Below are 12,703 nucleotides of genomic sequence, written 5' to 3'. Positions count from 1 at the left end.
CTGTTCTTAGGTAATAGTATGTGCATTAGCTAGTTCTCATAAATTATATTCTGAATTACAACTTAGCAGTTATTGCTTACAGATTTTTTCATTTCATAGATATTACATAGAAAACATTAGAGCCTATCTAAATGTATGAAATGTACAGTAAACCTGATTTTAAGACCTTTTTGACCACTTATTATTCAGTTTTGTTTTTACCTAAATAAGTATGTTTTCATGGTTTTTATATCTGTTTTTTTTTAATTAACTTAAACATATATGTTCAGAGACATAATGAATAGTTCTTAAATACCTTAGAAATATTCTTTACAGGACAAGAAAATTAGAAAGCAAAATCTTGTTATTGCCAGTCTGAAAGTATGAATTAGATATCTCTGTTTTTAATTTTTTTCCAAGCAAGTGTTTACTAAGTCTCTTTATTTGTGGTGAGCACTGAGCTAGGTACTGTGATGTAAAATTAGTATATCAAAGATAATTGTCAGTTGCTGTGCTACTGGTTAAAATTGTAATTGGCTTTAAGATGAGTTGGTTTCTTCAGTTTAAGATATAACAGTTCTTAGAATTAGTCTCAAATGTATTCTAGGCAAAGGTTACTTGTACCTCTAGACATTTTATTAATTATAATAATGTTAAATGATTGCCATATGTCTTTCACCAGTAGAATTATTATACTAAAGAATGAGGATCCCATTTATCATTTCTATAGCTAGACATGCTTTTTATACCTCCATCATTTGTATGTGTAGCAAGACATGCAAAAATATAATCTAATTTATATAAAGAGCCACATAAAACTTTTTCTTTTAAAAAGGAACATTAAGTCTCTTAAATTCAACTTGAGATAAAGAAAATAATTAAATTACCATCTACTTTATCAAAGCTCAAAGTCTCCTAAGTACTTTCTAATGTACTTTTATCAGAAAATCTCAAGTACTATTAGCACGTTTTCAAAGGCTGCTAATTCTGCTTTTGGTTTTTGAATAGCTACAAACAATTATTTGTTTTCAGATAGGTTCTTTTTTTTTTTTTTTTTTTTTTTTGTATATTTGCAGTGGTGCGGTATGTTGAGACCAACATTTCATTATATCTAGTTCTAAAGTCTATATTTAACAAACAATAAATAAAATCAGAGGTACTTAAGAAAATGTATGTTATGAAATTAAAGAAATTAGCACTTAACATAAATCTTAGTTTCAGCTTCTTTATAAGGTATTTCTTAATCTTGCAGATGACTTTTTAGTACTACATCTTGCTGACTTAATTCGCATGGCTTTTATGGCTGCCACTGATCACAGTGACCAGCTCCGTCTTTCTGGCCTTGAAACACTGTTAGTTGTTATTCGGCGATTTGCAACTATTCCAGAACCAGAGTTTCCAGGTCATGTGATTCTGGAACAGTATCAAGCCAATGTAAGCATTTTCTATTAAAGAATTTTATTATTTAACACCCAGATTAAAAAACCTTAAACTAATTGGCAAGTCACCTCAATTTATAAATGAGTATATATCTCTGCTAACGTATCACCTTAGTATCAAAAAAATACATTTGTTTCAAGAAGAAATCTGGCAGCTAATATTTTATAAAGCATCAAGTAAAAGCAAAATGGTAAATGAAACAGGTCTTCTATAACTGTACAGTTTAATTTTCATAATTAAAACCTCCTTGGTAATTTGGGATAATAAATTACTTTAATAATGAAATCCTTTACAAAATGTGTAAATAAGCGACATAACACTAAATCATTACTTAATCTTCCATTTAGGCTAGGTGCATGTTTTATCTTCATATCATTACTCCTAAAATAGTAATATTATATGCAACCTTTTTAATTTTTTTTCCTGGACTTAAAAAGTATAGAGGTTTTCTATTACTGGTTCTATCATCTTTTTAATTGATTGTGTTTTGACTGGTATATTGAGCAGTCTAGGAAGAGCAGGGAAGATAAAATCATCACCTGTCTTGAATATAATGCTCTGTTAGCATTTATGCACAGTTACCTCTCATTATGATTTAGAGACAGCCTCTGATGTCTAGCAGTTAGGGAACAGAGTAGTCAACTGTAGATTAGCAGTCCATCCCTTCTTCCCAGAAGGTAATGTCAGTATATACTTAGGGAGAAAGCAAGGGAAGGGATTGATGTAATTAAATTATGCCACTGAATTATGTACTTAAAATTGGTTATAATAGCTTATTTACTGTTACATATTTATAACAGTTTTTAAAAGTGAAAAAAAAAGAGATTGAATTTACTTGGAACTACCATGTTAGACTAAAATATTTTAATTCAGGTTAAGGAGATCCCTGTTATATTTTTAGGCTTTTTACAATTTCAAGTGAAAGGAATACAATTTCAACTCACTTAATGAAAAGAAAAATTGTCAGGAATCTCTTAGTTGGTTCTGCTTTCTTCTACACTGGCTTGAGTTTCAGGTTAGTTTATTACCTAGAGTCTTATAAAGAGAACTGCTCCTTTTCCAGTACTCCTAGAAAAAGTCTTAAAAGAGAGCTTTCATTATCTCAGCATGTGTCCCTGGAGCCAGGCTGTTTTGTCAGCTCAGGAGCAGCAACGTGGACTAAGAGTAAAGGACAGAGATGGTTCCCCAGTGAAAATCGAGATGATATTATTTAAAGAAGGGGGAATATATGTTGGCAGGCAAAAACAACAAGTGTCCAGAATACCTATTATAATTAAATAACTTTAAAATAACATTAAAAAGCATGAGACTTATGTTGTCTTAATTATTGATGCTTGATATATATATAATTTCTTGCCAGGTAGGAGCAGCACTTAGACCAGCCTTTACTTCAGAGACGCCACCTGATGTCACTGCCAAAGCATGTCAGGTAAGTGATTTAAAAGTTATGTCTAAGAAATAAGATTCTCCTATAAAGTACACAAGATAGGATTTAATAAAGGTTTATGATACTGAATCTTTATATAAATATAAATATTTTTTAGATGCTAGGGTGTTAGAATAGCTAGAAGGAAATAATTGAAATGGTTGAACTGTAACAGCATTCTTTGAAATTTGCTCTCTAACTAGTTAAATTATACTTTGAAAGTTATCACTTTTCTGTATGTATGTTATATTTCACAATAAAAAATATTTAAAAAAAGTTGATACTTAGAAATAAAATTCTCATATGAAGTAGTTCTCCAGTTAGTATTTGTTACAGAGGTTCTTTATTATAGTTGTCTAGCCATTGATCTCAGCTTTACCATTTCCTTTTCTTTATAAATTTAGAGAACTTCCTCTTCCTTTTTTTACAACTACATGGTAATCGTGGTTGTCGGAAATAAAGTGGTACCTGTAAGGGAATAAACGCTCTCTCGGTTCTGGAGGAGAAAAGAATTTATTTACGATCTTGCAAGATGGGGCATCCAGCCAAACACGCGGAAGGCTGGCGCGCCAGAGGAAGAGAATGGCGATCTTTAAATCTCCTACTCCTAATTCGCAAGTCCCTCCCGTTTCCCCATTGACTGGGTACTACAGAGGTTACAGCCTATCCGAGAACACTAACTAATTCATCTTTTGAGATTTTAATTTGTACAGCCAATCCCAGAGAGCCAACTAGCTCATTATTGAGATTTTGAACTGATTAGCCAATCCCCCCCCCAAATTTTTTTTTTTTTTTTTTTTTTGCTGTGAGTTCCCGCCTCTGATACTACCTCATGTCTCTTTACATCAGGCAGATTCTCTCTTCTCTTTGTCTGGGGCTTGTTTAAACTGGTTTTGCCTCCATTTCCCTTATTCCATGCTGTCTCTATGTGAAAACGAAACTTATTCCTTTCTTACAGTGGTAATCCAATATATAGATATGTCATAATTTATTTAGCCAGTTCCCTATTGATAGACATATGGGTTGTTTCATCTTTTGGTATCATACATAGTACTGGATATAAATAATTTCACTGGGTACAATCATATCTCTGAGATAAATTCCACAAAATTGAATTGCTGGTTAAAGAGTATATTGTAGGAATTGTATCAATTTAAACTCCCAACAGGAATGTTTGAGTATCTGTTTTCCCACAGTCTCAGCAGCATTGTGAATCATCGAACTTCTGGATTATTATCTATGTGAGGGATTAAAAAGGGTATCTCAGAATATTTTAGATTTGCATTTCAAGTTAGGATGAGCATTTTTTCATATATGTGAGAGCCATAGAATATGTAATTTTAAACAATTGCTTGTCTCAGAGTAAATTGCCAAATACTTAGTATCCATCCCTGAATGACCTAAAATAGTTAAAAACAGGACTGGGATGAATAAATTAAGCACAAACATAATAGAAAAAAATAATTTTACTCAATTCTTTCAACTTTATTTTATTCTGTTATATTTCGGAAATATTTGAGTATCTTCAATATTCAGAGAGCAGAAAGAAGTAAAACACATTTCCTGCTCCTAGAGAGTTTATAGTCAAAAAGGGAGGATAAGACAAGTACTTATAATACAAAGCATACTGATAAATGTCAGTGATATCAACACAGTACTGTGATTTTAAAGGAAAATGGGTGTAGTTTTAGGACATGCGTCATGTGGTAGATTGCATTTGAGGTGGGCCAAAACAAACATGGGATAGGCATTCTAGAAGAAAGGCTTATTATATGCAGTGGTAAAGAGATAAAAAAAAAAAAATTTGTGTTTCAAGAACATCATGTTTTCCAGTTTGTCTTAAATGTGGAAGAACAGCAAGAGGAAAAAAGATGGATAAAGTAGATGGGAATGACATTAGGATAAACCAAATGCCTGGTAATGCAACTGTACTCATTTGAATAGGCAATGGGGATTCAAAGATTTTTCATTAGGGAAGTAACACTTTAAGAAGTGTACATTCAGTCATCTTCTGGGGAAGTTGGTGGATTAGGGAGCTCCAGGACTCAGTCCTTCTACCAAAACAATGATTAAGTTTGTTGAAACAAGTCTTTTGAAACTCCAAAGGCCAGAAGAACATTCTGCAGTATCCAGGGAAGAGCAGGAAGAAAAGGCTGATAAATTACAGTAAAGCAGAGTAAATTGCTCTCTCTGCTCGGCTACCAGTGCCCATCCCCCACTTTCACTGCAGTCTGCCTTGGGGTTCAGCCCCTGGCTAACCTGCTGGTGTCAGAAAGGGATGTAAAAATCCTATTCCCCAAGACCAGGGGTGGGCAGAGCCAATCACTGATCACAGCTTTTGATTAGCAAATTTGGATCTCTGGGGCACAGCTCTGAGGGCACCTATTGTTTCAACCCCCACCCCCAGACAAAGGTGGTGGCAGCCATTGTTTCAACCCTACCCAGACAGGGACAGAGGTGGTGGAGATTTAAAGACACAGCACTACTTCAGGGCTGCAGGGGACTGTTGACTGAAGAGGGTGCCTTTGCTGGGCAGACCAAGAAAACACAGCTTTGGGGAGCCAAAAAAGAAGCTTTTAGCACCCTTGCTGACCCACTCTCCAGGACACTTTGGAGCCAGTCTGCACCCTCTTTGTGGGTTGCTGGCCCTGTTTTAGCTGGGAAAGACAGACATGAAAGTCCTCTCCATTGTGACCCTCCTCTCAGAGTTTGCCTTCCAGGCAGAAGCAGCTTGAGAAAATGAAAGGAGTACATTCACTTTGGGCAGACCTTCCAGATTGCAGGGCTGAAGCTCAAGAAAATCTCTGTCTTATCACCAACTGGTTGTGAAACCAAGAGACAGACATCCGAGGGAGTTAATGGTTTAAAATATTAAAGTGTACACTGTGCAAAAAAAGATAAGACAAAGAAACAGGATATGATGGCCCATCCAAAGGAAGACAATAAAATTATGGAAAACACCAGTAAAGAAAGGAAGATTGCAGATACACCAAACAAAGCCTTTATAAGAGTGATCTTAAAAATGCTCAAGGAGATGAAGGGAATACAGAGAAAGAGCTCAAGGATATCAGGAGAAGAATCAATGTTCAGTGCAGACATACCAAACAAAGCCTTTAAAAAGGTGATCTTAAAAATGCTCAAGGAGATGAAAGGAATACAGAGAAAGAGCTTGAGGATATCAGGAAAACAATCAATGTTCAATCAATAAGCAATATGAGAATCTACATAGAGAGATAGAAATTTTGAAAAGGAACCAAACAAACACATCATACACCAACCTGAAATGGGTGGAATGGCTGAGATCGCAGCATAAAAGCTTTAAGTAAAAACTGCAGAACCACACTGGGATCCCCTTCCCCACATGTCAGGCTGAGCTACAAGACCTTGCTGTGAGAGAAAGCAGCATCCCCGGAGTTATTGAATATAGTGCAACCTAGCTCCAACTGGGGTTTTAATTAACAAATGTGGATTGCTGAATATATGCTACAAACATAGACAAACCCCTAACAAGCAGCAAAGTACCCTGAGGTCACTCCCAGTGGAGAGGAGCTGGAGCTGACAGGAAAAAAAAAGTAAATTAAAAATAAAAATACGGAGGCTTTTAGAGACAGTTGACCTTAGAGAGCCAGAAAACACCTGTGTCCTGGGAGAGGGAGCCCAGAAGACCAGGTGCTATCTCCCTTTTCTCTCTCTCAACCTAAGTGGCTCAGTGGAGAAAGCCCCAACCATTTTCAGTTCACAGCACGTTGACCCAGACAGGGGTGGCATTAACAGAGTCAGAGTCAAAGGGGTAATTCAGGTGCAGAAGATAAGTCCCTAGGGGGTGTATCTTCCCTAAGAGGAAAGAGGTAGAGCCCCAGCTTTAGTGCCTACCCTCCCTTCATAACTCGACCCCAGGGCCTGGGGGAAAACAGTCAAAACAGAAACAACTTAAGCTGAGAATTAAAGGGGCCACACCTCTTTACACCAGAGGGGAGTGACAAGCTGACAGGCACCACCTGCTGGACAGGTTAGGAAAAGCACAGCGGCTAGAGTCCTCACAGGAAAATCTGTCAGTCTTCTAAGACACACCCTCAGGGAAACCTGATACTGAATATCGGCCCCTTCTGAAACCTGAGCCCCTTCTGGTCTGGGAAAATCTGATAGGGGTAATCAAGGAAACCGGATTCCTAGACAACAAAAAACTGCAAATCACACTAGGAAAAACGAAGATATGGCCCAGTCAAAGGGACAAACTTACACCTCAATTGAGATATTGTTTCACTTTAATGAAACAATCTATTAAAGATTTTCGAATAAATATGCTAAATCAATTCAAAAACCAAATCAACGAGTTTAGGGAAGATATGACAAAAGAGATGAAGGATATGCAGAAATACTGGGTGAACATAAGGTAGAAATCAAAAGTTTGAAAAAACAACTGGCAGAATCTATGGAAACAAAAGGCACAACACGAGATGAAAAAAACAATGGAAATATACAACAGCAGGTTTCAAGAGGCAGAAGAAAACATTCAGGAACTGGAGAACAAGACACCTGAAATCCTATACACAAAAGAACAGACAGGGAAAAGAATGGAAAAATATGAGCAATGTCTCAGGGAATTGAATGAAAACATGAAGCACATGAATGTATGTGTCCTGGGCATCCCAGAAGGGAAAAGGGGCAGAAGCAATAATAGAGGAAATAATCACTGAAAATTTCCCATCTCTTATGAAAGACATAAAATTACAGATCCAAGAAGCACGCTGTACTCCAAGCAGAACAGATCTGAATAGACCTACGCCAAGATACTTAATATTCAAATTATCAAACATCAAAGACAAAGAGAGAACCCTGAAAGTAGCAAGAGAAAAGTGATCCATCACAAGGAAAGCTTGAAAAGACTATGCAGATTTCTCAGTGGAAACCACGGAGGCAAGAAGGAAGTGGTGTAATATATTTAAGATACTGAAAGAGAAAAATCGCCAACCAAGAATCCTATATCTGGCAAAACTGTCTTTCAAATATGAGGAAGAGTTTAAAATATTTTCTGACAAACAGTGAGAGAGTTTGTGAACAAGATACCTGCTCTACAGGAAATACTAAAGGGGGCACTATAGACAGATAGGAAAAGACAAGAGTGAGAGGTTTGGAACACAATTTTGGGTGATGGTAGCACAGCAATGTAAGTACACTGAACAAAGATAACTGTGAATTTGGTTGATAGAGGAAGGTTAGGAGCATTTAGGACACCAGAAGGAAAGACAAAAAATAAAGACTGGGACTGTATAACTCAATGAAACCTAGAGTGCTCAACGGTTGTGATAAAATGTACAAATATGTTTTTACATGAGGGAGAACAAATGAATATCAACCTTGCAAGTTGTTAAAAATGGGGTGCTATTGGGGAAAAATGCAATCAATGCAGACTAGAGACTATAATTGGTGGAAACATTGTATTATGCGTCCTTTGATGTGGCAGGGTATGTACCAAAGCTGGATGCCTGTGAGGGGGGGATATAAGGGAGGGGTGTGGGACTCTTGGCATTGGTGATATTGTCTGACTCTTTTATTGTACTTTAGTTTAATTCTATCTTTTGTTGCTTTTTAGCTGTCATTTTTTCTTTCTTTTTCTTTTTCTTTTGTCTCTCCAGCTTCTTTGACTCTTTCTTTGTGGAAAAAATGGAAATGTCCTTATATAGATAGTGGTGATGCTGGTGAATGCATAAATACCTGATTATGCAGGGAACCATCAATTGTTTACTTAGGACGGAATGTATGGTGTGTGAACAAAACCATCTTTAAAAAAAAATGAGTTGATGAAGAAACCTTGAGGGCATTATATTGAGTGAAATAGGTCAGACACAAAAGGGCAAATATTGTATGGTCTCATTGAAGTGAACTAATTATAATATGTAAACTCATAGACATGAAATATAGGTTACCAGGATATAGAATGAGGCTAAGGAATGGGGAGCAGTTGCTTAATATGACCAGAATGTTTAGCTAGGTTGAACTAAAGTGTTTGGAAATGGACAGAGGTGATGGTAGCATGTTATTGTGAGAATAACTAATAGTGCTGAATGGTGTGTGAATGTGGTGGAAAGGGGAAGCTTAGAGTCACTTATGTCACCAGAAGGAAAGTTGGAGGCTAAAAGATGAGAATGCATAAAGCATTAAATCTTGTGGTGGACAATGTCTGTGATTAACTGTACGAATATTAGAAATCTCTTTCATGAGTCAGAACAAATGTATGACGCTATAACTAGAAGTTAATAATAGAGGGGTATATAGGGAAAAAATATACCTACTGCAAACTATGTACTACAGTTAATAGTATTTTAACATTCTTTCATCAACAGTAACAAATGTACTATACCAATACTATAAGTCAGTAATGGTGGGGAGTGGTTAGGGGTATGGGAGGATTTGAGTTTTATTTTTTATTTTTTTCTGGAGTAATGAAAATGTCCTAAAAATTGAAAAAAAAATTAATTGTGGTGATGAATGAACAATTGTATAATGGTACCATGAACAACTGATTGTACACCTTGGATGATTGTATGGTACGTGAATAATCTCAATAAAATTGAATTAAAAAAAAAAAAAGGAACCAAGCAGGAATATTGGAATTGAGGACCACAGAACTGAAATTAAAAATGCCCAAGAGGGATTCAAGAGCAGTTTGGAGCTGGCAGAAGAAAGAATCAGCAAACTTGAAGACATGACACTTGTAATGAGTCAGGCTGAGTAAAGCAGAAGTAACAAAGAAGGATTAGAAGTGAAAGTAGCCAAAGACAGCTATGGGACACCATCAAATGCACCAGTATACACATTATGAGAGTCCTAGAAGGAGAAGAAAGAGAGAAAGGGGCAACAGGAATAGTCAAAGAAATTGACAGAGAAATTCCCAAACTTAGCAAGAGATGTGAATATACACATCCAAGAAGCTCAGAGAACACCCAACAGGATAAACATGAAGAAAAATACACCAGTCATATGTTAATTTTGCTATCAAATGAAAAGGACAGAGTTCTGATGGCTACAAGAGAAAAGCAAGGTGATACGTACAAGGGAGTCCCAATTAGATTTAGTGCTTATTTCTCATCAGAAACCATGGAGGCAAGAAGGCAGTGGGTGGTAATACTTAAAGTGCTGAGAGAAAACAACTGCCAGCCAAGAAAATTACATCTGATGAGACACTCTTTCAATACTAAGGGGGAAGAAATGGACAGCAAAGCTACTTGAGCTAATAAACAAATTCAAGCAAGGTGGCAGGATACACAAGATTTGTGCAAAAGCCAGTAATGTTCCAGTACACTAGTAGTGACCTAACTTAAGAGGCAATAAAAAAAAAAAAATTCCATTCACAATAGCAACTAAAAGAATCAAGTATCTAAGAATAAGCTTAACCAAGGAGGTAAAAGACCTCTACACAGAAAATTACAAAACTTGACTAAAAGAAATCAAGGAGGAACTAAATGAATGGAAAGATACTTCATGTTCATGGATAGAAAGGTTAAACGTCATTAAGATGTCAGTTCTAATGAAACTGATATACAGATGCAATGCAATTCCAATCAGAATTCCAACAACCTAATTTGCAAACTTGGAAAAGCTAGTTATCAAATTTATTTGGAAGGAAAAGGTACCTCAAATTGCCAAAAACATTCTATAAAAGAAGAACAAAGTGGGAGGAGTTACACTTCCTGCTAGAGTGGTCAAAACAGCAGGGTACTGGCACATAGATAGGCATATTGATAAATGGAATCGATTCTAGAGTTCAGAAATAGACCCCTAAATCTATGATCAACTTATTTTTGACAAGGTCCCCAAATCCACTGAACTGGGACAGAAAAGTTTCTTCAACAAATGGGGCTGGGAGAACTAGATATCCATGTCAAAAGAATGAAAGAGGACCCCTGCCTCACACCATATACAAAAATCAACTCAAAAGTGATCAAAGACTTAAATATCAGTGTTAGAAGTATCAGACTCCTGGAAGAAAATGTAGGGAAGCATCTTCAGGACATTGTGTTAGGCAATGGTTTCTTAGACTTTACACCCAAAGCATAAGCAACAAAAGGAGAGTGGGACCTCATCAAAATTAAACACTTGTCCCTGAAAAAACTTTGTCATGAAAGCAAACAACAACCTATACAATGGGAGAAAATACTTGGAAACCACCTACCTGTTAAAGCTTTAATGTCCAGAATATATAAAAATATCCTTCAACTTAACAACAAAAAGACAATCCAATTAAAAAATGGGCAAAAGATATGAAAAGACTTCTCTCCAAAGAAGATATACAGATGGTCAGGAAAAAACCTGAAAAAATGTTCAACATCATTATCCATCAGGAAAATGCAAATCAGAACCAAAATGAGATACCATTTCACACCCATTAGAATGGCTGCTATTGAAAACTCAGAAAATTACAAGTGTTGGAGAGGTTAAGGAGAATTAGGAACACTCATTCATTGCTGGTGGCAATGTTAAGTGGTGCAGTCGCTGTGGAAGATAGTTTGGTGATTCCTCAAAAAGCTAAGTATAGAACTGACGTGTGCAATGGCAATCCTATTACTAGGTACATACCCAAAACAATTGAAAGCAGGGACTTGAACAGATACTTGCACACCGATGCTCATAGCGGCTTTATTCACAATCGCCAAAAGATGGAAGCAACCCAAGTGTCCATCAACCAATGAATGAATGGATAAATAAAATGTAGTATATACATACAATGGAATATTATTCAACAGTTAAAAGATATGAAGTCCTGATACATGTGACAACATAGATGAACCTTGCAGCCAGGCACAAAAGGGCAAATATTGTATGATTTCACTGATTTGCAACAATCAGAATAAGTATGTTCATAGAGTCAGAATCTAGATTATAGGTTACCCAGGAGCGGGTTGGGATAGGGAATGAGAAGTTAAGGCTTAAAATGTACACGATTCGTATTTGGAATGATGGAAATGTTTTCATAATGGGTAGAGATGATGATAGCACAATATTGTGAGTGCAGTTAACAGTGCTGAAATATGTTTATCTGGAAAAGATTAAAAAGGGAAATATTAGATTGTATATATGGTAATAGAATAAAATTTTTTAAAGAATCAATGGTAGCACACTTCACAAACATGAACCCTAACTTAAACCATGGAGTGCAATTAATAATACAGTATAAAAATGGGCTATCATCAGTTGTAACAAATGTGTCACACCAGTGCAAAGTGTTGGTGCTGGGGTGGTGTATGCATGATTTTTCTGTAAACCCACAACTTCTCTAAGGAAGACGAAAAAGCATACATTCAGTGATGTCAAGATGTACTGAAGTTTGAAGAAACCATACATTCAACAAATACATATTGATTGACTATGTAAAGGGAAGTCACTTAGAAGTTATCATTGGAGTTGAGTTTCTTAATTAGTTTGCTAGCTCTAGGACCCATAAATGTGAAAACTAATACATGAGCCATTTCAGCAGTAGTATCTCCAGTGTCTAACCACTTAAATGGGGTAGGAGACTGAATCTTGCCAGGGGTGACTCCAAACCCACACGTTTATGGCCAGTTGATTTTCAACAAGGGTGCCAAGTCTACTCAATGGGAAAGAATAGTCTCTTCAACAAATGGTTCTGGGAAAACTGAATATCCAAATACAAAAGAATGAAAATGGGCCCCCATCTTATAACATATACAGAAATTAACTCAAAATGGATCATTAGCTTAAATATAAGAGCTAAAGCTATAAAATCCTTAGAAGAAAACATAGAGAACTATCTTTAGGACCTTGTTTTGGGCAATGGATTCTTAAACTTTATACCAAAAGCTCAAGCAGCAAAAGAAAAAATGGATAAAAAGGATTTCA

The 12,703-nt window shown here is 36.1% G+C and overlaps 1 protein-coding gene across 5 annotated transcripts in view; it reads left to right on the top strand.

The window, feature by feature from the left end:
- The window catches only part of HEATR5A (HEAT repeat containing 5A), a 201,071-nt gene that overhangs the window by 126,558 nt on the left and 61,810 nt on the right, over positions 1-12,703 (top strand). For all 5 annotated transcript variants that reach the window (XM_037834752.1, XM_037834754.1, XM_037834753.1 and 2 more), the window contains 2 exons: positions 1,232-1,413; positions 2,780-2,848. In XM_037834752.1, the coding sequence (XP_037690680.1) occupies positions 1,232-1,413; positions 2,780-2,848 (251 nt within the window). The remainder of the gene's footprint in view (positions 1-1,231; positions 1,414-2,779; positions 2,849-12,703) is intronic.

The sequence above is a fragment of the Choloepus didactylus genome, chromosome 4 (assembly GCF_015220235.1).
Source record: "Choloepus didactylus isolate mChoDid1 chromosome 4, mChoDid1.pri, whole genome shotgun sequence".
In the NCBI taxonomy this organism is placed as follows: Eukaryota; Metazoa; Chordata; class Mammalia; order Pilosa; family Megalonychidae; genus Choloepus; species Choloepus didactylus.
The sequence above is the reverse complement of the archived record's forward strand: the minus strand, read 5'-3'. Positions and strand labels throughout refer to the sequence as shown.